General features: G+C 30.4%; 6 protein-coding genes across 11 annotated transcripts; 1 reads left to right on the plus strand and 5 right to left on the minus strand.

Annotated features, from left to right (window-relative positions):
* Positions 1 to 2,851: 2,851 nt before the first annotated feature.
* Positions 2,852 to 8,649, minus strand: LOC107940518 (AP2-like ethylene-responsive transcription factor BBM). 3 transcript variants are annotated; one of them, XM_041080234.1, is made up of 10 exons: positions 8,236 to 8,649; positions 7,714 to 7,797; positions 6,849 to 6,913; positions 6,276 to 6,284; positions 6,079 to 6,167; positions 5,170 to 5,243; positions 4,963 to 5,013; positions 4,632 to 4,708; positions 3,831 to 3,884; positions 2,852 to 3,653 (listed from the first exon to the last, which is right to left on the minus strand). In XM_041080234.1, exons 1-10 carry the CDS (start codon positions 8,634 to 8,636, stop codon positions 2,998 to 3,000), a joined length of 1,560 nt encoding a protein of 519 aa, XP_040936168.1. In that variant the 5' UTR covers positions 8,637 to 8,649; the 3' UTR covers positions 2,852 to 2,997. The 3 variants fall into 3 exon arrangements, with proteins under 3 accessions (XP_040936168.1, XP_016729440.1, XP_016729441.1); XM_016873951.2 differs by having other exon boundaries at positions 2,852 to 3,884; XM_016873952.2 differs by lacking the exon at positions 4,963 to 5,013 and having other exon boundaries at positions 2,852 to 3,884.
* A 4,330-nt stretch (positions 8,650 to 12,979) lies between these two features.
* LOC107940522 (protein DOG1-like 4) lies at positions 12,980 to 13,948 on the plus strand. Its single transcript, XM_016873955.2, has one exon. It carries the CDS (start codon positions 13,050 to 13,052, stop codon positions 13,875 to 13,877), a length of 828 nt encoding a protein of 275 aa, XP_016729444.2. The 5' UTR covers positions 12,980 to 13,049; the 3' UTR covers positions 13,878 to 13,948.
* Positions 13,949 to 15,074: 1,126 nt separating this feature from the next.
* On the minus strand, positions 15,075 to 17,338 carry LOC107940527 (zinc finger A20 and AN1 domain-containing stress-associated protein 8). 4 transcript variants are annotated; one of them, XM_016873966.2, is made up of 3 exons: positions 17,160 to 17,338; positions 16,954 to 17,004; positions 15,075 to 15,845 (listed from the first exon to the last, which is right to left on the minus strand). In XM_016873966.2, the coding sequence occupies exon 3, from the start codon at positions 15,830 to 15,832 to the stop codon at positions 15,314 to 15,316; it is 519 nt and encodes a 172-aa protein (XP_016729455.2). In that variant the 5' UTR covers positions 15,833 to 15,845; positions 16,954 to 17,004; positions 17,160 to 17,338; the 3' UTR covers positions 15,075 to 15,313. The 4 variants fall into 4 exon arrangements, with proteins under 4 accessions (XP_016729455.2, XP_040936169.1, XP_016729456.2 ...); XM_041080235.1 differs by having other exon boundaries at positions 15,075 to 15,856; positions 17,160 to 17,334; XM_016873967.2 differs by lacking the exon at positions 16,954 to 17,004.
* Positions 17,339 to 17,755: 417 nt separating this feature from the next.
* Positions 17,756 to 18,397, minus strand: LOC107940520 (arabinogalactan protein 23). The gene has a single exon (XM_016873954.2). The coding sequence runs from the start codon at positions 18,159 to 18,161 to the stop codon at positions 17,919 to 17,921; it is 243 nt and encodes an 80-aa protein (XP_016729443.1). The 5' UTR covers positions 18,162 to 18,397; the 3' UTR covers positions 17,756 to 17,918.
* A 3,911-nt stretch (positions 18,398 to 22,308) lies between these two features.
* Positions 22,309 to 22,725, minus strand: LOC121209499 (arabinogalactan protein 23). Its single transcript, XM_041080237.1, has one exon. The coding sequence runs from the start codon at positions 22,615 to 22,617 to the stop codon at positions 22,381 to 22,383; it is 237 nt and encodes a 78-aa protein (XP_040936171.1). The 5' UTR covers positions 22,618 to 22,725; the 3' UTR covers positions 22,309 to 22,380.
* A 2,136-nt stretch (positions 22,726 to 24,861) lies between these two features.
* Positions 24,862 to 25,327, minus strand: LOC107940519 (arabinogalactan protein 23). The gene has a single exon (XM_016873953.2). The coding sequence runs from the start codon at positions 25,204 to 25,206 to the stop codon at positions 24,970 to 24,972; it is 237 nt and encodes a 78-aa protein (XP_016729442.2). The 5' UTR covers positions 25,207 to 25,327; the 3' UTR covers positions 24,862 to 24,969.
* Between the last annotated feature and the right edge of the window lie 2,114 nt (positions 25,328 to 27,441).

The following is a 27,441-nucleotide window of genomic DNA, read 5'->3' on the forward strand; positions in this document are numbered from 1 at the left end:
ACCAAGATGATTGGACAAGCTCAGCCATCCTCAAGAGATTGAAGTTGATGGGTGCCCAAGTCTGGTTTCATTTGAAGAAAGTGGGTTGCCCACCACAAATCTCAGAGTACCAAGATTCTCAATTTTGAAAATTTTGGAGCCCTTCCCAAGTGCATCAACAACTTCACCTCCCTTCGAAAATTAAAGGTGTGGGAGTGTTCGGCTGAGCTACGCTTTCCGGAAGAGGGTTTCCCTACCAACCTCACATCGCTTAAAATCTCAAAGGCACCTAGAATTTATACATCACTTATTGAATAGGGATTTAACAGACTCACTGTTAAGTTTTAGCCTGCAATGCAACAGCAGATCAGCAACATTTTGTTCATTTTGTTCATTTGTAACTTGCCTTTAGTTACTTTGTAATTTGACTTCAAGCTAATAAGATTTGTTCTTGATTTGAATTTGATGTAATGGCTGATATGTGTTGAAATTGGCCAACCATGCTGCTGTTTGAAGTGCATGCAGCTTGATGACATGCTGCAGCACGTATACTTGCTGTAACAGCAAGGTTTTCTCTTTAGTTTCTTTGTTAAGCTACTTAGTTGAAAATGAACTAAGTTGGTATTGTTTTGATGTTTTTAGGTGCTGATTGACATAATCAGCTTGTGTGCAAGTTAAGTTTTACTTGTTTCAAAGTAAAACTAGTGGTAGTAGGTAGTATTTGGTGATGTATTTGACTATATATATGTTGTTTTTCTAGTTGACTGAATGAGCTGAATGAGCTATCAGCCATTAGCTCCCTTGCTGCACGTTTGTGAGCAAGTAAATTGTTTTTGTTTCTTCCTCCTTTGTTCTTTATCTTGTTCTGTTTCTTTTGCTGCTGCTATTGTTCCAACAAATGGTATCATGAGCCTAAGTCTTAAGGGACCATTAATTTTGCTTCCCCTGCTCAACATCGGCTCAAACTTATAAGACCCCTAAACAAGCTTGAATAAGCTGAAGGAGGAGTTTTAAGGAAAGGTGTGAGCTTTCCAAATGTGCAAGCTTAGCAAGATGTCAAAGCTGCAAGCTTAGCAAAGTGCGAGCTATTGAAGACACCTGTTGAAGACAATATGCAAAGATGTGAGTCTGTCAAAGGTGTGAGTTCAGCAACATGTGGAAGCTCAATGTGTGTTGTATAGTTGCAAGCCTATTGAAGACAGTAAGCAAAGTGTGAGCTTGTCGAATTGCAAGCCGAAATGGCAGAATGAAGGCAAGCAAACTATACTCACAAACTGTTTGTGCAAGAAGAAGCAAAGAAACAAGGCAAGATGTGTTGTCAACCAAGGCTGTGAATTAGGAGGAGAAGACTCCATTTGGTGAACAAATCTTTGACACAAAAGACTGGGATAGTCAAGTGTGCAAGTCAGATTTGTTGTGTGAATGAATCCAAGGTTGAAAATGAATTGGTCAGCTTGAAACAAAGCATCTAAGGGCTGCCAAGTTCAAAAACTTGATGAATGATATGTATTTGCAGCATGGAGTCCAAGGAGGAGTGTTGAAATTGGCCAACCATGCTGCTGTTTGAAGTGCATGCAGCTTGATGACATGCTGCAGCACGTATACTTGCTGTAACAGCAAGGTTTTCTCTTTAGTTTCTTTGTTAAGCTACTTAGTTGAAAATGAACTAAGTTGGTATTGTTTTGATGTTTTTAGGTGCTGATTGACATAATCAGCTTGTGTGCAAGTTAAGTTTTACTTGTTTCAAAGTAAAACTAGTGGTAGTAGGTAGTATTTGGTGATGTATTTGACTATATATATGTTGTTTTTCTAGTTGACTGAATGAGCTGGATGAGCTATCAGCCATTAGCTCCCTTGCTGCACGTTTGTGAGCAAGTAAATTGTTTTTGTTTCTTCCTCCTTTGTTCTCTATCTTGTTCTGTTTCTTTTTGCTGCTGCCATTGTTCCAACAATATGTGAGCTTCTTTTGAGTGTAATTTAAGCTCAGTTTTAGTCAAGTATTAGTGGGAGCAGTATCTGATTATCCTCCTGATCAACACGATAATAGAAATCAGTCTTATATATTTATTGTATTCATAGTTATTTTTCTATTGCTTTTAGTATCGTCTATTTCTATCCACACAAGCAAGACGTTCTTATCACTGATCTTAATTGGGAAAAACACATGCTAGACCGTCTTAAAGGTTTCAAATACGAGATTTAAACCAATTTTTCCTTTGTCTGAGGTTCACAGAATCTAACTTATAATTGGGAAAAACACATGCTAGACAGTCTTAATTGGACTAGCTGTTTCGCTTGAGGTTAGTTTCTTTATGTCTATAATTTGTGATGCTGATGTTTCATACGGCTTTTGGACTTCAAAAGAAAATATAGCTCTAAATACTTTGGCCGATGCTATATGCCCGGTATTGTCAAATGAATTGCATGCTTGAGCCATTTTTACGGTTTCCACTGTGCAAAATTGTAAGTAAACTGAATGTGAGACACTTTGTTAAAATACAAGAGTGATGTTACTATTTAGTGAGTGTGTGAGACTTATATCAGAACTTGTACTCATTAAAGTATAATAGATTAACTATCTAGGTAATACCTCGCGGATGTAGGGAGTTTTCAAACTGCGTGAACAAAATTTTTGATATCCATCTCTATTTTACTTGTAATAATTGCTTAATCCAATCGCAACTTATCATATATTTAGATTTATATCTTTATCAACTAAAATGAACAAACTTTCAGGGTCATTGGAATGATAAATGCCTAATACTTTCCTCCATTTTTGTATGCTGAAGCTCAACTTGAAACTTGAGAATTGTATAATTATTTCATGAAATGACATTACCCAAGACAGACTTCAACCATGATAAAAGGTTCAAAAAGCATGTTCCCATAGATGAGTTCATTTCTTTTGTTTTAAGCTTTAACCCTGCAATTATTTGGCACTGCAATTGCATGAGAAAAAACTTATCAGTTATTTGAATTCCATTGTTAGGTTCAACCATACCATAAACATTACCAGATTTACAAGCACAATGGTCCAAGTTCATTAAGTAGCTCAAAGCACCTTGAAAGATTGTCCATTTCACTGTCTTCACACAAATTCACCCCATTTTCTTGGACTGGATTTTCCACCATGGCTGCTCTATTGTCTGAAATTTTATCACTTCCATGGCAACCTCCATTAGCATTATTCTCAATCTCCAATGAACTTGGAACATCCTGGAGAACCCCATTCCATGAAACATCTCCATTGTAGCATCCACTCGATGGATTGACAGGTATGGGATTTGTCTGAAAATTATTAGGATCTTGGTTGGCAACAACATCCTCGATCTGGTTCATGTTAAAACATTCTTGCCCCTCAAGACCTAACAGACTCTGAAAGTTGTCAAAATTTGTCTGAAAATCATCAGTTTCAACATCCCCATTACCTGGAAATGATATTCCTCCATTGAAGATCCCAGAAGAATTTCCCTGGAACTCAACTGGGTTTTGGCAGCCATTAATAACAGGGAAAAAGTTTGAATTTTGATGCTGGCTATTATTATCCATGCCTGATAAGTCCATTGGGAATCCAACAGTTTCCATTGCTTGAATCCCATTGAAATCAATGTTCGTATCATTTCCAAAGCTGTTGAATCCTTGAGCAATTTCAGGGTTGGCTGAACAATCATCATCTTCAAAACAAGTAAATGAGGTTTTCCCAATGAGATTCTTTTTCCTTCTAATGACATCTTCCATTGAAGACTTCATCAAAAGCTTGGAAGCTCCTTTTCCAATGGGTAGCTTTGAGCTTTGAAGAATATTCATCAAATCATATTCAAAGATATCAAAGTTGGTAATGGCGTTTGCACCTTTCAGCCTAATGGCTGCTACATCATAAGCCCTTGCTGCTTCCTCTTCAGTATCTGGTTTTGTTTAAATCAAAGCTGCTTAGTTCCACAATTTTTGAATGGCATCATACATACATACATACATACATACATACACTGTTAATTATTTTAATAGAAATATATACTGTTAATTTTAGTTTTATTATTCTCATGAATTTCTTAGTAGTGTAAGACTTGATTGTCAAAATGTGAAATTGGGAAGCTTTTAATCTAAAACGAATTACTAAATTTGGGATGACACTATTTTAATAAATCTTATAAATGAAGACAAACCAACCTATTATGTATGAAATTTAGCTGACAACATTATACTTTTCAATTGGGTAAATCGAGTAGATTTTGAAGCGGGTCAATTTAAGTTGGATTTATTCGGGTTTTAAAATTTTTAAGTCACCTCAATTTAAGGTCATTATCGTTTAGGTCAATTTTGGATTCAAGTCGTTTCATGTTTGAGCTATTTTGGGTTAGGAATATTTGAGTTTGACGTTCAAGTTTTTCAAATAAGGTCATCTCGAATTCATATCATTTTGAGTTTGAATCATTTCAAGCTCTAACCATTTTCGAATTTGGAACAAAATTAACATATAACATAATAGAATCTAAGCACTAATATCATGTAAACCTCTAACATAAAACTAATTGCTTTGGTATAGAGTCTCAACTTGAATATAATATCATTAATAATTCAAGATTTAACTCAAATTAATTAATTTCTTATTGCATAAATAGAGAGGAAATAATTAGGCTCGGACTAGTACTTACCAAATGTTCCTAAGTAAATTCCTTTCATCTCTTTCCCTTTTCCAATTCTTGCTTGCCATTTCTTGAAATCCGAATTCCTACTCCATTATTTATCATTACATGGTATCAAAATAGAATTAAGTGATACATATATGCATACATAAATTTAAGAGTTTAAATGAACTGGTGAAATTTATCAATTAAATTCTAATGAGACATCATCTCTTTCATTATCTGAACTTACCATTTCAATCAAAACTACAATTAATTCTTATATCAAAATTTTTTAATAAATTTATTACATAATATTTTTTACCTAGGTATAACGTGTATATATATACATATAAATTACCTAGAGACTCCACGATAGTTTGAAGCACCCTTTGAAAAGCCTTTACTTTTTCTGAAATTTTATGAAATTTTAAATCATGAAACGAAAACGATTAATAATTCTAAAGTATCACAATGAGAAAAAAAAAGTAAAATCTACCTGAAAAATACCCAAAAAAAATATCGCAATGAGCAATTTGATTAATTCTTAAAGTAATATTAAGCTTACCTTCTTAAATGGTGAAGATACTCACTTTTTGAATAAGATTTCATTTCTTCCAATTCCTTCTCATAGTTACTTATCTAGAAAAATACACAAAGAATATTTAGCTGCTTATTAACCTTTCATTCATTCATAAAATTTTATATAAGGTTAATTGTATCATACATCTCCAAATAAAACTTAGATTTTAAATTGGTGTTGAATTTTAAAATATTCTACCTAAATTTTCAAAGTGTTAATATCATGTCAATTAAGTCATTATAGCAGCTTAGTCATTGGCTTAGGTATTGAATGCCCACTCAAATATGATGTAGAACATATTTAAAACACGTAAATTAAATTGTAAACACACTTATGCACTTATTGCATGGATAATTTGAATCTACCATGTTAAAAATAATTCTCCTAAATTTTAATTAAAATATATATATATATTTTTAACACAAGAAATTTAAATTGTTCATGTGATAGGCACTATAATTTGATGGAGGTAGAGTAATATGACACCTAAGGTAAAAATTAAGAAGAGAAATAAGAGTAAGAATAAGATTGAATGGAATTGAAATTGAGGCATGAAATTGGAGTAAATACTCCTCTTTATATACATGAAAAAAATACTATAAGTAGGATAATAGTCCACTAAATTAGCCATCATCAACAGATTGAAATATCATTAAGTATCACTAAATAAATTTAATTAAAGTGTTTTAAATATGTTGGACCTCAAATCTGAACTAATATTTATCTTTTAATTTCTCGATTAAGTTAATAAAAAAGACGTGTTTAATAAAATATTTATAATTTAAAGATTTAATTAAAATGTTTTTGTACTTTAAAGACCAATTTAAAATCTAATATATAAAACAGACATTTGATGCAATTTAACCATATATATCATGTTAAAGGAAGCATTACTGGGAAATTTAATGGTGCAGCTTCACCCCATAATTTCAGAGCAGCTATATCATAAGCCCTTGCTGCAGATTCTTCATCATCATATCCACCTGTTACACCAAATAAAGTTTCAAAAAAGCAAATCATAAGCTCTTTATGGTTTTCTGTAACATTAGTTAAATTAGTTGGAAGGGGGTATTGAATGATACATCACTCACCTATGTAAACTGCAAGCATTGAAGAAAAAAAATAAAAAAAAAAAGAAACAGAAGGGTTAGTGATGAATAAGATGATGATAACCAAGAAAAACTAGGTAAAAACATCTATTCGGTCTCTCTCAAAAAAATTAGTGTAATTTAACCATTGTCAATTTTGAAAGTGAGTAGCTAAGAACAATTAATCACAGCATTAGTGTGTTCCATCAATTGTATATAATTTTGATAATAAATTTAGACCTAAATGTTTATATATTCTACGTAAATGTTGATAGAATTTGTAAATATTCTATACTAGATTTATTAAATAAAGATAAAATTGAGAGAATGCATAAACTTTAAGGGCTAGATTTTTTTATTATATCAATAAAAAATGTATAATTGACGGAAAAATATTAACGTTGTGATTAATTGTCTTTAATTGTTCAATTTCTAAATTTAAGGAATTAGATTACTCTAATTTTTTTAGGGATACCAATTTTCTCATTATTGAAATCGAGAAGGATCGAAGAGTTCTTATTACTAAAATAAGAAGAAGTAAAGAATGTAGAAATCCAAAACAAAAAACTAAGATACCTGTCCTTGATTTTTGTCCCTGGTCGCTATTATCCCACAAAAATGCCTCATATCGACAAGTGTATCTACATCAAAGTCGATTTCATTTATAAAATACCATGCATTACTTACATGATAGGAAGCATTGATACATATATGTGATACGAATACAATACAATATAGATATGGTAATACAAAATTTCTATAAAAGTAAAATTAAAAAAAAATATTTATTCGTAAAATTAATCGTATCCAAATTAATAATATTTAAAAAAATTTATATTATTTAGAGGGACGAATCTAAAGGAGCAAGCAAGGGTGAATCCAAACGAACAGTCAAGGTCCTAGTTCTTAGATAAAATGGGCGTATTTCAATTTTAAACCCTCTTATTGTTAAGTAATACAATTTAATCTTTTTTATAAAATTTTTAAATTTATTGAGTGTTTTTGTGTGAATGTCCTTCAAAAGGGTTATATTCTCTATTTACATGATACACTTATAGTTTATGGATGTGACGTAGTAAGTAGATCCCTATGCATGTGAACATGTACTCTATTCAAGGATTAAAACAGGTTTTCTATATGTGGGTTAACTTGTATGATGATGCGAACCCACATCATGTGAGCTCATAAAAGGACATGAACACCTCATGTGCAAGCTCAAAGTACGAACCACATAATCTACATGTCGAAACCCAATCAAGTAACCGAGTAGTGGATCGGTAATGACAAATTATCATAATAAAGTCTGACCCCTAAACATTTAAATGTTTATCTTGCCCCAACTAAAATTTCTTGGCTTCCCCCCTTGACTGTTGATGTTTTATTTCCATACAAGTGTAATTAAAGTTAATTAAGCTAAATAAAGATATGGATAGGATGAGACCTGCTTACACCTCGGTAAATTGAGCTTGTCTCACCAAAAGTCCTCGGCTCCTGTCTTACCTGACGCTTTCTCTTACAATTACTCCTATTTTCATTACTTCCACAAATGGTTCACATAACTTTTATTGCAAATGTAATAATGGTAATGCTAAAAAAAATATGGTTTCCCAATAAAGTATGAAGAAAAGAGAATAAAGTTTTTACAATTTAAAAGCCAACTTTTTAATGAAATGATTTTATTATTAAACTTCTTTTTGAAATTAACCCCTTTAAAATACTTTTTCACGACAATAGCAAATATTATTTTTTAATTCAAGTTGGAGATTTGAAATCATATCATTTGCAACCATTTTCTCTATGGCGAATGTAGGAGCAAACAGTAATGAGAGCCAAAAAAATCTCATTAAATCCTCAAAAAGTTTAGAATTTTTAATTACATTCCTCAAAATTTAATGACAAAATCTGTCATCGACTGAATGTGACCTCAACTAAAAAAATTTAAAAGGAATGAATAATGTTATACCTTGCATCTTCAGCACCTTGTTCTTGCTTCTTTGAAGTATTTCTAGGCTTCCTTTTGGATTTTTCCTTGCTTGTTTCACCTTCACCATTTGCCTCCAAAGGGATCAAAAAGTCAATCATTTCTTGCATCACATTATAAGGCAACTCAGCGGGATTTTGTATTACTGATGTGGGATCTGGAATTTGGTTCCCGAAGCTATTTCCTTCACCATTAGGACCATAATTTGGTTGTGACATATTTGGGGATACACCATTGTTTTGCAGGCATAAGTTATCTAAGCCACCATTGTCAATGGGTGCTATATTTACATCTTCAAGTTGAGGAACTAATTGAGGTGACCATGGAAAGGGTATTGGACTCAAGGGAAAATCCATGTTTTCATCAAAGTTTGGTGAAATCATAGTAATTGGTGGGTAAATTGTCCTGCAAAATATAAATAATCAGAGAGAAATTTATTAAAATATAATAAATAAATATATTAGCATATAGGTGGACTTGTTTAACTTTCCAAATAGGATGTATCAAATATATATAATAATTATTTGATATATTGAGGTAGAGTTTTATCATTTTAGAGGAAAGCCACTGTATCTATGTCTATATGTGGATGAGTGACGAAATTATAAAAATTATTTAAGAAAACAAAATCAAAAATTGAAGTGACACTATAGACTAATATGGTAATTGTAGAGTACAATATATGTTCAATAATTTTTCAATCTCCTAACAATGCCACCAAGCTTCATTTAAAATGGGGTCTTAACTTTTTTTTCTATTTTATTTAATTTTTTCTATATTTTCAAATAATTAGTCTTTTGTTGCAAATTAATATCTATACATAATCTAGGATTTGCATTATATAGAAAAAAAAAGTCAATTATGTACACAATTGAAAAAATAAGATGGTCTATGCACTTAATATATTAAAATAAATTTTAAAAAAACGATAAAAACGACAAAATAATTTAATAAAATCAAAGGTTAATATGTGTCTATCGTTCGCATGTTATGAAAACTATCATCTAGAGATCGAATGTCAGATAAACATAATAACGAACTATTTCATCCATATTAATAAAACTGTTAGATTTCAATTTTCAAATCTCAAAATTTTTAACTCTAACTTATTATTTAAAAAAATTATACTTAAAATGAAATAATTTAGATTTAAAGTGACAACAACAACAAAGGAATCTAATAAAATCAAGTGACAATCAACCTTCAAAATTAACAAAATTGAAGCAACTTGGTCACGATTTTACCTAAAGTCATGATATAAACATATACACACACATCTATAGAATACAATTGAAATCTCTCTCTTTTTCCCCCTTGGTTAAGTATATAATATATTTTATCTATATCACATTTTCCCTAATCAAAATGTGGAAGAATTCTTCATAGATTGGTGATTTTCACACAAAATTTATTTATTTTTTAAATTAAATAATGGGGCTTTAAGAAATAAAACAAAACATCCAAACTTACCTGATTATATCTTGAATGGAGATAACTTCAAAACCCAAAAATTCCCAAATTGAAATAATCTTTTGCTTTCAACATTTGAGAGCACAAAACAAGAACAAAAGAAAAGAAAAAAAAAAGGGTATAAGAACAAGTAATTTAGTGAGTGTTGTTGGGATTCCTTTTATTTGTCAACTTACGTTTCAGTTTAAGTCAAATCATGAATTACTATGTGTAAAAAAATTAATACAGTAAAAGTTGACCAATCATTTTTCTTTATTGCATTTAAAATTTTTGTACTTTTTTACCCAAAAAAGTTATTAAAAATTCTATTTGGGGTTAGTTTTTTTTAAGTATAAATATTTGGGGGGTTTGCTGACATCATTATGTAAAAATGTTGCAATAAATGTATTGCGGTATCAGTTGCATGTTTACATTTGTATGCCACTGACAAAATTCCCTTGTCTGGGACATGTAAAAGTCATGTGGGTTATTTCATTCATATCATATTTTAATACGTTACTTATTTATATTATATATTATATAAATTTGAGATTTTTATGTTTTTTTAGCATTCCATTTATTACATAATAATTAATCTAGAAACAGATAAAACAATAAAGTTTTCATGCAGCACATTTAGAGTAAAATCAAGGGTTGATACTAGAGGTAAAAGTCAATATACATTCCTTCTGCAGCCTTTGTTAAACAATCAGTTAACCTATTGCATTCATGATACACATGAGTTAAATTGGTATTCCAATCGCGTCTCAACAAATCTCGAATCACATTTATGTTTTATATTGTAGTTAGTGTTAAGATTCTTGTGATAAGTTAAGTTGCAAAAAAAAAAAGTAATAGTTGAAAGAAGAAAATATTAATGATGTAGATTGAATAAAGAGAAAGTTGTAGAGAGAAAATTTTTTGAAATTTTTATTTTAGAAAATTTTTAGAGTTTTTTTTTTATAACTTGACCCAAAAGTTTAGAGAAATTACATGGTAATTTTTGTGAAATTTTTTTTATTTGAAGCGAGCTCACATTATGCACATGTGAGCTTAAAGATAGTAGAGAATACTACTCGGTCAAAGTGTTCATCTTAGACAAATTGAAAAGGTATAATTTTAATCAAGTGTATCACAAATCTTTGATTTTTCCTCAAATCTATTTTCCGCTACGTTTTCCAAACTCAATTTGCAACAAACAATATCCTTTAATGAACAAACTAGGTAATATTTCTAATTCGTCATTTAACAAACAAACAAGCCTTTTTTTATATAGGCAATAGTAGACTTGTAATTCCTACTAGAATGATCAACCTATGCCCCTTCAAATGTCATCCAATTAAGTCTTCAAATAGGCGTGAAATAAGAAGAGATCTTTATTACTTAAACTTCTTCCAAAACAATACCTTTTTAAACATGGTAAGTAGACCATTGTTCAAAAATCTTCACTAATCATAACTCGATCAAAATCGCATACATTGCTATTTAAAATTATAAAGAAGATATAATTAAAGATGAATCAAAATGGTAATATAAATTAATCTATAATATATATATATATAAGCACAAATTTTAAAAAACTTGTGAACGGATGAAAATACCTTTTGCTTTTCATCATATTACTAAATTCACATTTAAAAAAAATAATTAATTATCGATAATTATGTTAATTAGTTATTATTATTATTATTATTGGGTTACAAAATCATCTTAAGCTTTAAGCATTTGGACTTCCTGCATAGGTCAAGCTTTGGGCTCTCCTTTGGGCCCCCTTTATTAATATTTTTCTACTATTTATTTAACTAATATGTAAATAATTTATATGATTGTTTTTTTATATTTTTTGAGGAAATTATTTGGTACATTGCGAGTAGAGCTTTTAAACTTCACAAATTAGGGTAAGGAGTTAACAAGTGTCTTCTAGGGTATAGTAAAATATTTTAAAAAAAAATTCAAATCAATTTTTTAAGACTGCTTGTGAAATAAATAAAAAAATTCACTATCAATATATTAAATATTCACTATTTTATTAACCCTTATTTTAATAGAAATTAATGCTGAGCTCATATTGACTAATATTATTTTATGTCTCTTTCTTGTTGTATGTGCTTATATTTATATTGTAATATTTATATTATTTTTATCCTTGATATTTATTTATAAAAATACCATAAGACAAAGCATGGGCCAAAATCCCCAAAAATGGACCAGGTTCTTTCAGACAAATTTGGTGGCGCAGGGGAATCAAATTGCAAGCTACAAGCTACAAGCAAATTGTTTCTTGTTTTTTTTTTTGTCTGCATGGCTCTTCAATGTAGTGAAGTTTTCAGTCAAGGCACATGCACACTTCCACCATTGCTGCCACCCAATGATATCTCCCATCTTTTTGCTTTCTTCTTTTCTTTATTCCTATCTAATAAATTGATGACAATGGCAAAACAAACTATGTTGGGTTACCTGCATCCGGTCCGATGTCTAGTTTCAAGACATTCGAATTTCAGTAAGATTTTTCCCTCAGTTTATCTATCAGTTTTGGTGTTAAATGCTTACTTAAGATTTTTCTAAACAAGTATGTGTTAATATATTTTTTTAAATAAAAAAATTATATAAAATACGTTTCAGCGCACTCGAACTCATAGTTAAAATTCAATCGGCAAGATTTTGAGATTTTAAATTAGTGTTTTAGGATTTAAGGCAAGAACAAAGACAAAAGAGTAAGTAGGCACGTCTTGGTCTCCCCAAAAATGATAGAGTTGTTATGAAATTACATGTTAGTATAATGATAAAATTGTCACTAGCGAAGCGAGGTTGGCAAGGTCTTGGCCCCTTAAAATAGAAATTTTTCTATTTAAGTCTTTTATAATTTATAAAATTTTAAATTAGTAATGATAAAATTATACTTTAGTCTCAAAAATTATATTTAAAAATTACAAAGATATAGACTATTAAAAATAGTAAAATTATATTTTTTACTATCGTAAAATATACAATTTAATTATACCCAAAAAACCTTTTTTTGACTCCACTGAAAATTACACTTTTATCCCAAATAACTTATTATTCATCTTTGGTACGTCTAAAGCAATATTTAAATTTAAAAATAAATTGTTCTTATAATTAATTATATAAATTATTAATAAAACAATAAAACTTATTATAATTTGATTATTCATCATTCCCGTGGGATTTTTCTTTTAAAATATATAAGATTTGTACAAGAATTTAATGCAAAGGACCTGATGACCTTGTCAGCCTATAAATTAAATCTTTGGGTACATTGAACCAGACCTCAAATCTTTATTTCCAAAAATATCAAACCTATATAGTCTTCCACAAATTTGGCACCCATGTCTATACTTCCAAGAAGTTCCGGTGCCAGTACCGGTACCAAACAGAAGTCGAAATCTGGACCTACAACATTTAAAACCTTCTTCGAATGTTGGCTAGTAGAACAAAACCAACACCTGCAAGACCTAGTTGCCATATCCCAAACCAGTACAGAAGAGCAAAGCTGGTGTCCTGTCCAAAAGGTATTAGACCATTACGAGCACTATTACAAAGCCAAAGCCGAATGGAGTAAACAAGACGTATTGGCCATGTTATCACCTTCATCCTGGACCAGTACATTCGAAGCTGCTTTCCTTTGGATCGGTGGTTGGCGACCAACAATGGCTTTTCACTTACTTTATTCAAAATCAGGAATTCAATTAGAAAACCAACTTTACCATCTCATCCATGGACTAGGTAAAGGTGATTTAGGTGACTTATCGCCGAGTCAACTCGTGAGAATCGATAAGTTGCAGGCAAAGACTGTTAAAGAAGAGAAAAACATAAGTGAGAAGATGGCTAAATATGAAGGAACATTGGCTGATTCGTGTATGGTTAAGTTAACTCATATGGTATCTGAAATGATGAGGAGAGGAGATGGATATGAAGAAGGTGTTGGTGTTGAAGTTGAAGTTGAAGTTGAATTAGCTATGGAATTAAAGAAAGAAAGGTTGAAGGAGATGTTGCGAAGAGCTGATGATCTTAGGTTGAAGACATTGAAAGCTTTGATTGACATCATGACACCAAGTCAAGGCGTCCATTATTTGATTGCTGCTGCTGAACTCCATCTTAGGATTCATGAATGGGGTAAAGTGAGAGATGGTAAACGATTATCGAGTTTGACTTGACTTGATTCCAGAGTTAATTAAGACTTTTGTCTCTATAGAACACCGAGGTTGGTTTTTTTTTTTTTCTTATTTAGTTGTTTGGGTTTTTTATGTTATAATATTATGGATTTAATTTTTACGTGATGTAAATTATATAATACGAATAAAATAATTAACTTTGTATGTATTAAAATAAAATTTTTGTAATTTAATCACTCGATTTTGAAGACATTTTTTTTAGTCATTAAGTATTAAATTTTTATTAACGGCTAACTATAAATGTCACATTATGTTTGCATTTTCATTTTAGTCACCCAACTTTTAAGATGTTTTTCATTTTAGTTAATCAATGGTTAAATCTCTAATGACGATTAATTGTGCACACCACATAATGTTTATACTTTCATTTTGGTCACCCAACTTTTAGGTTACTTCCATTGTAGTCACCCAAAAAATAATTCTTTTTAGTATTGATTGAGGTAAAGAAATCTAGAATTAAAGTAAAAAAGTGATAGAACTAAAAAAAAATACACAACAATTGTCAAATTGTACTTGTTTATTCCATTGCCGAAAATTCTAAAGCTGGATTTTGAATTTTTTTTTCTTAAACATTAAGATTTAAAATTAACATAGCAAATTGATTGGCATTATTAATGGATAAAAAATTTTCAACAATTTATTCAATTTATTTTGATATTTTGATAATTTTTGTATATTATTTTAATTTCTACTGTTCTTTAAATTTAATCCTTGAATTTTTTTATCCTAATCAATACTTAAAAAATATTTTTTAATGACCAAAATAAAAGTGTAAACAGGATATGACATGTACAGTTAGCCATAGTTAAAGATTTAAAACTAAAATAAAAACACCCTACAAATTAAATAACCAAATTGCAAGAATTTCATCTTAAATGACCAAAATAAAAACACCCTAAAAATTGAAATGAATCAATCTCTTTGTGCAGAAATTTGGATCAGCCCAAATCCATAAACACTCAAAACCTCATGTGTTCGTGTTCACCATTCATCCTACACATGAAAATAAAGATATGACGTACAAAATCCGACCACCCATATATTTATACGTATTTAACCATACCCATATTAGACACGTACCTCCGAATTCGAATAACATTTGCAATTTTCTTCATGCCCAAATTTATTTTCCCAAAGTGGACTTCAATAGTTTTCAAACTTAAAAGGCAACTTAAAAAGTAAAAGAAAAAAAATGCATACCACAAAGAAGAAGCATTACAAGTTGATCATATCAATGTCCATCAAACAAGCACAAATAAAAACACTTACAAACGGGAAAATATAGACTTACAATGCAAATCATGTCCCTCCCTATGATGGACTCCCAACATTTAATATCAATCAAGGGGACACTTGATGAGACAAGTAACCAACTTACATAAACCATCCACATATCTTCATCTTGACCCGGGTTGTTCTCAGATTTTATCGAGCTTCTCTGCCCGAACAACTGGGTTGGCTTTAGCAATAGCATTGCGAGCAGCAGCTCGGTAATCGAAAGGGCAGTCATGTTTGTCGGAGTAACGATGAGCTGCACAGAAGAGGTTTCCACACCTGCAGTTAAATCCTGTCAAACCAACACGTTTACAGCATTTGGTACACCTGTTAGGACCCTCTTTCATTTTCATCCCACATGAAGTCGTTCCGGATGGGTCAATGGGTAGCTCTGTTGAGACCATTTTGGTGTCGGCGTTTCCAGATTGTACATCCAAAGCAGTAGCCACGGCTGGTTCCTTACCGTTCCCAGTTGAGCTGCCATTCACGATGCTTCCGATTGATGATGCTGCAAGTTGCGCCTGTTCCTGCTTCAGGATCATCGCTTTGTGACACTTGGAGCACATATTCATGGTAGCTGCACTGCCGAAGAAGCCACAGTTGTTGATACAAAGAATGGGGCCTTCTGGGGCTTGGCACCCTGTCTCATCGTGAGACTCCATCTTCTCTAATCCCCTGCTAGGAAACTACCTTACTATGAGTAATCAGAAACAAAAGAGGAACTGAAAAGAAAAGAGTGAAAGGACCGAAACTGATTCAACTCTTCAAGGCATGCCAATTTATCTACCTAGAGGACACACATGCTAAGCAAGTCATTATCCATCATGATTCATAAATCAACATAATATCAGTCACTGTGTATAAATATCATTGCTAATTGTAGGAATCATAGGTGATGCAGATAACTCGATTATATACATTGGAGCTGTAGAGGCAAAACCTGACAATGATACCATACAATAGAGAAAAGAAAAGATGATGAAACGGAACAGGTACAAGCAGCACACGAGGATGTGTGGACATCAATGTCCCAAGAAGGTAAGGGAACGGGAATGAGAATGAACATCAAGAAGCAGCCAATACCAACAATACATCCATATGTCTAATACATAGCATCCTTAAACCAGTTTAGCAGGATAACACACTGGTATCATTGGGAAGACGGGTTTCCCATTGACCAAAAGTTCCAAACTGAACTCCCATAAACCATACACTCGCAACCATGTCCGTTGTATCTATTATATACAGCATAGATGCTGAACAATCAGAGGATAGGATATGGATTTGCTATCGGTCTACCATCAAGAATAAAAGCATCTTTGCCATTGTTAAAAGGAAATAATTCACCAAGTAATGAAAATTAGTTCATTTAAGGCATAATTAATCTAGGACTCTGACCCTATTATCTTCCCTAGTAAAAATTTCTCAAATTTGTTTTCATTTTTATGGGTAATATTAGTCTCAGAAGTAAGCATAATTAAAAGATATCAAATGATCTTAATTGAAAATTAAAATTCTTAACAAGCTAACACCAACAGCAGCTCACAATTTTATTTTATTTTTTTCACTTTAAAAATCAAAAAGAAGAAAAGAAAGTTACGGGTTCAAAAAATTCAGCAAAAACCCTAAACACCCAATTGACCCAAGAAATTTCATAATACAAATCAATTATAATCAGCCCAAAAGAAACATAAATTATCAAAATAAAAAATATTCGGAGAATTAACCCTTTTTTTGAAAAAAAAAAGAGAGGAGAAAACACTTAATTAAGAAAACCCCTTACCTGAAATCCTAATCGGCCGATCTTGTCTAACAAAATCGAACCCAGTGATCACTGTTTCATGAAAATTAAATAATAAAATTCAATTTTTAAGATAAAAATTAATAAATCATCCCTTTCTTCATATCCATTATCAACCAAACCACAAAAAATTCAAAAAAAAAAAGACAAAATAGTTAATAAAATTGGGGAAAAAGAGAAACCCATACCTTAATCGAAGAGTTTTATGTATGATAATCGGAGAAATCCAGACGAGAAAGACGATCTTTGATCGTATGATTTTTCTTTTTGGATTTTATTTTATTTTTTACTCTCTTTTTTTTTTTCTTTTATTTATAATAATACAACTTTTTTCGCTGCCAACGATAGCTTTCCACTGAGTCTTTGATGCTTGACTCACTGCCCTTGGAATCTTTTTTATTTACAGTTCTACCATTAATATTTTTATATTACGTGGCTATTTTTTATTAGGTTAGAAATTAATCCGGCCTATTGGGCCTTATTGAGTCCAAATTGGTTCAATAAGTTTTTATAATTAATTTTTAATTTTTATAAATTTATTCTTAAATCAAATATTTTTCTGAAATAAAATCATTTTTTTCTTTTATTATTTTTTATAATATTTAAATCTTAACAAAAGAAATTAATTACTTTATATTTAAATATATATAGAAATAACATTAAAAAAGTAAATTTAAAAACAAGATTATTACTTAAATTTCATTGATTTAATTAATTATCGAATATTTTAAAAAAACTCAAAAATTTATAAAAACAATTTCTCAAGCAAAATTTTAACAAGAAATTGAAAAGGTCCCCATATTCATATCTCAATTGAGCCCCAAAGTGATTACATATATAAATATAACTTATATATATATATAGTAATCAGTTTACAGTATAAATATAAAGCTCCATGTTCTTCATCTTTAACCTCCGGTTATGCATTTCTTCATCCATTTATCACCTTAGTGGAGAATGTAAGAAAACAAAGAAACAATGGAAGCCCCGACCAATGATCCAAGAACAGGCAAGGTAGCAGCAGCGACGCTGGAGTCTGGTCCAGGTGCTGGACCAGATTCAGGAGAGGAGATAGGCCCAGGCCCAGTACCACTTGCGGAAGGTGAAGTAGCTGGTGCACTGGCGGCCATGACGGCGCTCATTGAGGCAGCGGCAACAATGATGGCGGTGGAGATCTTCTTCATGTCCATGGTGCTATGAAGGGATTATTAAACGTAAAGGAAATGAAAGAGACCTGCTTTTATTTAAAGGCGAATGGGGTTTCCCCGGCGATTGTTGTTATTTGCTTTGTTGTTGCAGGTCTGAAGAAAAAGGATGGTGGGGAAGGTGATTTTATAGGTGAAATTTCATGGCTATTTTTAGTGGCGGTTTTCGTTTTCGTCGGCAAAAAGAACTTGCAAACTTTTGAATTTGTTTTTTTAAATGATTTGACTGGGTTTTTAGATGAGAAGTTTTAAATTTTAAATTGAAAAGATAAACTTTTATTTTCTTTTACTTTTAATTATTTAAATTATAAAAATTTTAAAATGTTTTTTATTTGAATTTTAATTTCCCTTTAATTATTAAATCATGTGTATCATTTATTTGATTTATTGATTTTTTTTAAATATCATTTGAGAACAGAGTTTCTTAATCTCATAAAATTATATATCGTACTAAATTTTCTTTCTAAAACAATACCAAAAATTATGAGGGAACACCAGAAAATTATAAGTACTAAAGTTTATGAGGAAATATCAAAAATTATGAGTAAGTACCAAAAAATACGAGGAAATATAAAAAAATCTTGAAAAGTATCAAAAAAATATGAGGAAATACCGAAAATTATAAGGAAGAATAAAAAATTAGGAGGAAATAGCAAAAACAATGAGTGAATACCAAATAAATCCGATGGAGTACCAAAAAATCATAAGAATGTATCAAAAATTACGAAGGAATACCAAAAGAAATTAGGAGAGACCAAAAATTGTAAGGGATGTCAATTTTTGGTTCGTCTTAAAATTATTTATTTATTCATATTTTTTAAAAAGTATCATGAAATATTGTTTATTTAGTACCAAATTTTAGCATTAAAAATTATAATTTAACAGTTATAATTTTTTTCGTTACAAAATCTCATTAAAATTATTTATTATTTAAAAATAATATTTTTTATTTAATCAAAAATTATATCTCATCAAAATCTTCTTTTTGAAAAAATACCAAAAATTATAAAAAATGACCTAAAAATATGAGGGAATACAACAACTTATGAGGAAATATAAAAAAATTGAGGAAACACAAAAAAATATGAAGGAATACCAATAAATATAAAATAGTACCAAAAAATAAGATGGGATACCAATTTTTATTCGTCTTAGTAAATTTTTTTTATTTATTTTATTTTATTAAAATTGTACTTTAATCCCTCGTAAAAGAGAATGATAAGATTTAAATCCATATCATCTAGGTATTAAATAAAAGCTCTAACCACTACTCGAAGCAAGTCTTAACCCTATAAATGTCATTTTGAGCTAGTTTTAACATTAATATAAAGATCAATAACATTTCGAACTAAACTCTAATATAATGTTCTTCGTCGCACGTACCGAAAACATTTGAGAGATTAGAGAGCCACATAGCATTCATATTTATGTTTTTAAAACATTATACTTAAATATTTTAATATTAATGATATATATTTTTATGAGTTTTATTTAATTTATAGAATTAGAACTCTACTTTATTTATATGTTGTTTGTGGTTATTCGAATCTATTAATTATAATAAATTTAATAATGAAATTTAATTTCTTTACGAGAAGAAAATTCACTTCATCTGCGTGAATTTGTTGATATTTTGCTCTCATGATATTGAACACATAAACATGAAATATTCATCAAAGCTCCATTTTATTCATTTCCAATATTTTCAATATTCATCGCATGGTGTTTTTACTTTCATAAATTTAGATGATTACAGGAAGTAAGAAACCAAAGAAACAAGGGAAGCCCCAACCAAGGATCCAAGAACAGGCAAGGTGGCGGCAGCGACGCTGGAATCCGGTCCCGGTGCTGCAGCAGAGGAAAGAGAGGAGCTAGGTCCAGAACCACCTGCGGAAGGGGCAGGAGCTGGGACATCGGCGGCCATGACGACGCTCATTGAAGCGGCAGCTACAATGATGGCGGTGGAGAACTTCTTCATGTCCATGGCGTATAAAGGGATTATTAAACGCACCGGAAATGAAAGAGACCTGCGTTTAATTACTGGTGAATGGGAAGCCGCCGGTGATTATTATTTGCTTTGTTATTGCAGGTCTGAAGAACAATGATGGTGGGGGAGGTGATTTATAGGTGAAAATTAATGGCTATTTTTAGTGATGACATTCAAAAGGATAATTACGTGTTTGGTTTTTGCATGGTTTGCGGGATAGACATGCATTTTTAAAAACGATTTTGACAGGGTTTTACGTAAGGGATTTTAAATTTTAAGATTATATGATAATGATTTTTTTTATTTAAATTTAATTAAATTATGTATTTTCACTTTTTTTTAAATCACAAAACTTTAATTAGAGTTGGATATATTAATTTTGATAAATTATTTTATGGACCCTTTCTATTCCATTACATAATCCCGTCCAATAAAAAAGGGACACATCATTTTTAATTTGAAAATTTAATCCAAATGTACATATAATGTGAAATATGTATATATATGTTCTCTCTTTTAATTGGACGAGACTATAAATATTATGGTAAAAAGGTACACAAAATAAATTCTCATTAATTCCATACATTTTTTATTCATTAACTTTGAATGATGTTTTTAATGGCTTATTGGCACAATAAGTCCTCAAACTTTTCCTAAGAAATCAATTAAGCCCCTCCATTGCACCTAATTGAGCCCTTGAACTAACAATTTTGACCGACAATATCATTTGACCAATGTTGACTGTTAGAAACTAGCAAACAAAAACCACAAAAAAAAGCACATAATGAATTTGGATAAATTGTTGTCCAAGTTTATTTGAATATAGTGTTCAAATTCATTCTAAAATTATAAAAAAATAGATAAATCTTAAAATTATACATGAACTTTGATTCAATGTGCAATTTGATACATGAACTTTGATTTGATGCAGTTATATACATGAATCTTTGATTGTGGTTCAAATGTAGATATGAAATTTTAATTTTGATTCAATCATACATATTTTAAAAAATAAATACATAAATTTATTTTTATATTAGATAAATATAATTATTTGTGTATGCAATATATAAACATAAAATGATATTATGTCAATAATTGTGTTAATAATTAGTGAGAATTTGATCAAATCAAAATTTTATATATAAAATTGCACAAAATCAAAGTTTATGTATAAAATTACATATTAAACCAAAATTCATATATAATTTTGAGATTTATCTCTATAAAAAACATAAAAGTATACAAAATCATTAAGATAATAAAAATCTAAAATTTATAAAAATTTATTAGAAATTAATTAAAAACCATAAAATTTATGATTTATGGTTTTTATATTTTTTAATAAAATTTTAGAAGTTAATTATTATAAATTAATCAAATTTAATATTGCAAAAATAATAATTGGATGTCCTCATTATGTATAAAATTAGATTCATCAAACCTAAATCTTAAAAAAAATATAATCTGAAAATATAAAAATAAATACCGAGGACTTTTTTATTAATTTTATTCCTGCACCATGTGCCAATAGTCCTCCTACCATTATTTTAAAAATCATAAATTATTTATTTTTAAAATAATGTCAGATACTTGTACCAAGCTAAAAATACCTTATATTAGTACAACTTTAATAAAATAAATAAATTAAATTTTCCATAGTTCCATAGATTTTATATTATTTAGGGATAATATCATATATGATACCTATACTTTGATAAAATGTTTAATGTGATACTTGTATTTTAAAAATGTCCAATGTGGTTCCTAAACTATTAATTTATATCTAATGTGATATCTGAACTATCAATTTGTGTGTGTTTTTATACGAGACCCGGAGGGCCATGGCCCCCTAAAATGGTAAGCTTTCAATTTAAGCCTTTTATAATTTATAAAATTTTAAATTAGTAATGGTAAAATTATATTTTGACCCCTGAAAATGATAAAATTATGATTTAATTCAAATTTTAAGTGATGTTTAAATATCAATTATTTAGAAAATTTTGAGAAAATATTAATTAATTTCATTAATCATATTTGTTATATAACTTTTAAACTTATTATAAATAGTTTATTTATAGAATATTGTAAGTAATAAAAATTGAAATATTATTATTATTCCAAAAAAATAGGAAACAAGAAATATTGATCAAAGCTCCATATATTAATTTTCAATATTCATCGCATATATTCTTTTACTTTAATACATTTATCAGCTTACTGGAGAATGTAAGAAAACAAAGAAACAATGGAAGCCCCAACCAATGATCCAAGAACAGGCAAAGTGGCGGCAGCGACGCTGGAATCCGGGCCAGCTGCTGGGGCGAAAGCGGGAGAGGAGCTAGGGCTAGAACCACCTGCGGAAGGGGAAGCAGCAGGTGCATCTGCGGCCATGACGGCGCTCATTGAGGCGGCAGCAACAATGATGGCGGTGGAGACCTTCTTCATGTCCATGGCGTATAAAGGGATTATTAAACGCACCGGAAATGAATGAGACCTGCGTTTAATAACTGGCGAATGGGGATCCGCCGGTGATTGTTATTATTTGCTTTGTTATTGCAGGTCTGAAGAAAAAGGGTGGTGGGGAAGGTCATTTTGTAGGCGGAAATTCATGGCTATTTTTAGTCACGGTTTTCGTATTCGTCGGCAAAAATTAAACTATTTTACGTGTTTGGTTTTGCATGGTTTGTGCAAAACTTTGAATACCGTTTTAACGATTTGATAGGGTCTCTCTGATAAGAGATTTTAAATTTTAAATTTAAAAGATAAAACTTATTTTATTTTAAAATTAATTATGAAACTATACCAATTAATTGTTTAAACTCAATATTAATTCAATTAGAAAATATTTTATATAATTATAGAAAAACATGATAAAATTTTAAGATTTGGGTGAAAATTTTATGTAAAAAATATTTATTAAAATTTATATAATTATAAAAAAATATTATATAAGAACTTTTTGATTAAAATGGTAAAGAATGGGCATAGTTAGAGGGACTGGTCGGGGCCAGTCCCCTAAAATGAATTTTTTTTATCTAAATTTTTTAAAATTTTAAATTAGTAAAGGTAAAATTATACTTTGACCCTCTTAAAATTTATAAAATTTTAATTTAATCCTTTAAAAATTATAAAAATATAGGTTATTCAAACGGTGAAATTATATTTTTACTATAATAAAAATTAAAATTTAATTTCGCCTCCTTAAAAAAATTTCTGCCTTCGCTTTTGTGGCAAAGTTAAAAAATTTAAATATAATAATTTTTTAGTCATTTATCAACAGAATTAATGTCGAATTATTTTGTGACGTTAATTCAACTAAAGATTTTGAAGTATAGATTTGAATTAAAAGAAAGGATAATTGAATATTCTTACTTCAATTTTTTTTACCTTAATTTTTAAAGATATAAAATGAGACTTTTTTAATATAATATTTAATTTTAATCATAATTCTTTAAATTCTTAAATAAGTTGAAAATGCATGTTTAAACATGCTCAAATCTATGCCTTTTTAATTGTTACAGTGACAATAATGTCAACTGAACTAAAATTTAATAAAAAAATTTAAAGGGATAAAAGGCTATTATTTAGGTTTTAACATAAATTACTGTTTTTATTATTGTTTATCTAAAAATGTGTTAATTACAAATCCTAATTATATAGAAAATAATTAGTTTTATTATTCGGTGATACACGATTTTGATTGTATGTATCAATTAAAATATATTATAAATAAATTTTGTATGAACTTTTAGGTGGAAAACTAAAGTTATTTTTTAATGGTTTTATAGAGTTTTTTTTATCCTTAAATAGGGGGACTATTATAAAGATTTTTATTCTTAAAATGTATTAATTTATTTATTAATATTTTTAAATTCTACATATTATCGTTCAAAATAGTATATATATTTTTATTTGGTGTCTCAGAACTTTGAAATTTCTTAAATACTTTATATAATTTAAATGTTGATCCCTTTTTACTCTATTTTTGTAAAGTATTTAGTTTGGAATTATAAAATTTGGTAATACTTTTACTCTAAGCCTCATTCATTAATATTAATTTAAGTCTTTATATTTACTATTTAATCAATCAAATAACTATTCTACCTATACAACATGATCTTTCACTATTTAGGCAGGCTCAAAACTTAATTTGTACTTAATAAATCTCATTATTTTTTAATAGTAAAATAGACCACAAAATTAACATGAGTCAATTCAAAAAATTTTAAAGTTTCGAAAGTAAAAAAGAAAATACAATTATAAAGCATGTATAAATTTATGTCCTGTCAACTATAATACAAAATTCAACAAATTACAACTATAAAACAAATACAAATATATTTAAACACCTTTAATTCGTCCCCTCTTTGTCATCGTTCCTATCTTCACCTTCTTTAATGGTAAAGGATTCACAAGAAGCTTACAATCTTTCCTAAAATGGGTTCATACTCTACAAAATTCATTAAATATACGATAAAATTATAATTTAACCCTAAAATTACTAAATTTTTAATTTAATAATTTTAAAAGCTGTATAAATATAATTAAATATATATATTTTAATTCTCATAAAAAATATATATTTCAATCTCGATTTTTCTAAAAAAAAATTCAATTTAGTAATCCTTTGTTATTTTCATGTTATTCATTGTTATCAGTTCAATAAATCGAAAAGTAAAACATAACCACAAAATATTATTCAAAGCTCCATTTTATTCAATTTTTTTCAATATTCGTCACATGTTTCTTTCAATAAAATAAAATAAAATATTCGTTGACATGTTGATTTTTCATACATGTAGCTTACTGCAGCATGTAAGAAAACAAAGAAACAATGGAAGCCCCAACCAATGATCCAAGAACAGGCAAGGTTGCGGCAGCCACGCTGGAATCGGCTCCTGGTGCTACGGCGGAAGCAGGAGAGGAGCTAGGACTAGAACCACCGGCTGAAGGGGAAGGAGCAGGTGCACCGGCAGCCATGACGGCGCTTATTGAGGCGGCAGCAACAATGATGGCGGTGGAGACCTTCTTCATGTCCATGTCGTATAAAGTGATTATTAAACGCTCCGGAAATGAGCGGGACCTGCGTTTAATTACCGGTGAATGGGGATCCGCCCGTGATTGTTATTATTTGCTTTGTTATTGCAGGTCTGAAGAACAATGATGGTGGCGAGGATCATTTATAGGTGAAAATTCATGGCTATTTTTAGTGACGAAATTTTTTTATAAAAAATTACGTGTTTGGTTTTTGCATGGCTTGCGGGATAGACATGGAAATTTTTTAATATTTTTTTAACGATTATGACTGGTTTTTAGATATGGAGATATTTAATGAATTACAGGTTAAATTTTTTTTTTTAAACTTTACAGGTTAATTATTTTTTGGTAACAAGAAAAGGATTAAAAAATTAACAAGAAATAACAGGCTTTGAACATGCAAACATGCTATCCATCCTTACAAGATGACTGACCAAAGAGGGGGCATTATAATATATTTGTATACCAACCGACACTTCTTTCATCGTATCAGCCAATGAGTATGCAACGGAGTCTACTTCTTTTGGAATTTGCTTGAAGATAACATTCAAATCACGACTTATTAACTCTCGAATTCTAAGAACCAAATCTTTTTGAACACACCCTCTCAATTCGCCTGTGGTCTCTTTAAAGGCAAGTGCACAACCTGTTTCCACTAAGATATCTCGTCATTGGGCATCCTATGCCATAATAAGCCCATTATAGATCGCCTAAAGCTCTGCTTGCTAAACACCACATTTACCAATATTTCTACCTACTTCACGAATTCAATTGCCAAATTCATCTCTCGCCACTGCTGCCGAAGCTACCAAACCCGATACTAGATCACGAGCCCCGTCATTATTTAGTTTAATGGTACCTATTGGAGGAGGGATCCATCGGCTACACCTAGTTTGTCTTTTGGTACAATCATCCGGTCTTCCAGTTGTGCACTTAAAGCTTTAAGCTAATTCCATGAAGAGTGAAGGATAAAATCTTTACTAAACGGAACATCCTGGAACACATGCTAACATCTTTATTTCCATATCTTCCAATAGAGTATACCAAACAGGGACTTCCAATCAAGCTCATGAAAAATTAAGCCAAATACATTTCTCAAGTTAACCCTTAGCCAGTCCTTTAGCGAGTAAGAGAAGAAATGATACATTAATCTCGGATGAATGGCCTGCTCCCAAATATCTCTTACCCTACAACAATCCCTTAAGGAATGAAGAATAGATTCATTTACACATCCGCAAAGCTTACAACAAGAAGAATCTGACATACCTCTTCTGTAATGTTCCGCATTAGTTAATAAGCGTTCCTTGAAAACCAATCAAAGAAAATACTCTTACATGTTGTGGTCCTACAAAAGACCACACGAGTTTCCAACTATCTTCAGAAGGATTCAAGGCATCTTTACTGAGAAAATTATAGGCAGACTTAACTAATAAACTCCCACTAGAAGGCCATTGTGATATCATTGAATTGAGACCAACTAGGCAATTAGGAACTGGAATACCTGCAATGTAGGATAAAATAATATCATCTAAGAAACATCTTAGGTACTGCCAGTTCCAATCCCCATCCATCGACACCATCTCCCTAGGAGAAATGGATTCATCAATAAACGAGATTTTGTGGAAAAAATTAATCAAAGGTCCAACCCCAACGACCCAATTATCAGTCCAAAATTTGATACAATTACCATCACCCACAGACCATGCAACACATTTGCGCAAAAGTGGCCAAATCTTCGCAAGTGATCTCCAAAGAAAGGAACAACAATTCTTTGTAATGTCAACAGGGAAATCATCAATTATTTGGTATTTAGCTCTCAAGAAAAGAACATATAAAGCCTTTTTACATGTAAGGAAGTTAAACTTCAACTTGAGCAGAAGTCAGTATACCTTACAGTTTTGGCATGGCCTATTACACGGCTTGGCACACGGGCGTGTGTGGCCACTTCGAAGGGCACACGGGCTAAACACATGGGCGTGTGGTTGGCTGTGTGACCCAAGTCAGTATGTATACCTTGTTTTCAGACGGCTTGAGACACAGGCGTGCCTGGAGCCGTGTGAGGCACACGGCCTGTTCACACGGGCGTGTGACCCCTGTATGTTTGAAAATTTTCTAAGTTTCCAAAATTTTTGTATGATATCGGTTTAGTCTCGAACCACTTCTAAAGCCTGTTTAAGGCCTCGTAGGCCTTTATAAGGGACTATGTGGTTGTATTACATGATGTATGAGAATGAATGC

Source organism: Gossypium hirsutum, chromosome A11 (assembly GCF_007990345.1).
Source record: "Gossypium hirsutum isolate 1008001.06 chromosome A11, Gossypium_hirsutum_v2.1, whole genome shotgun sequence".
Classification (NCBI taxonomy): Eukaryota; Viridiplantae; Streptophyta; class Magnoliopsida; order Malvales; family Malvaceae; genus Gossypium; species Gossypium hirsutum.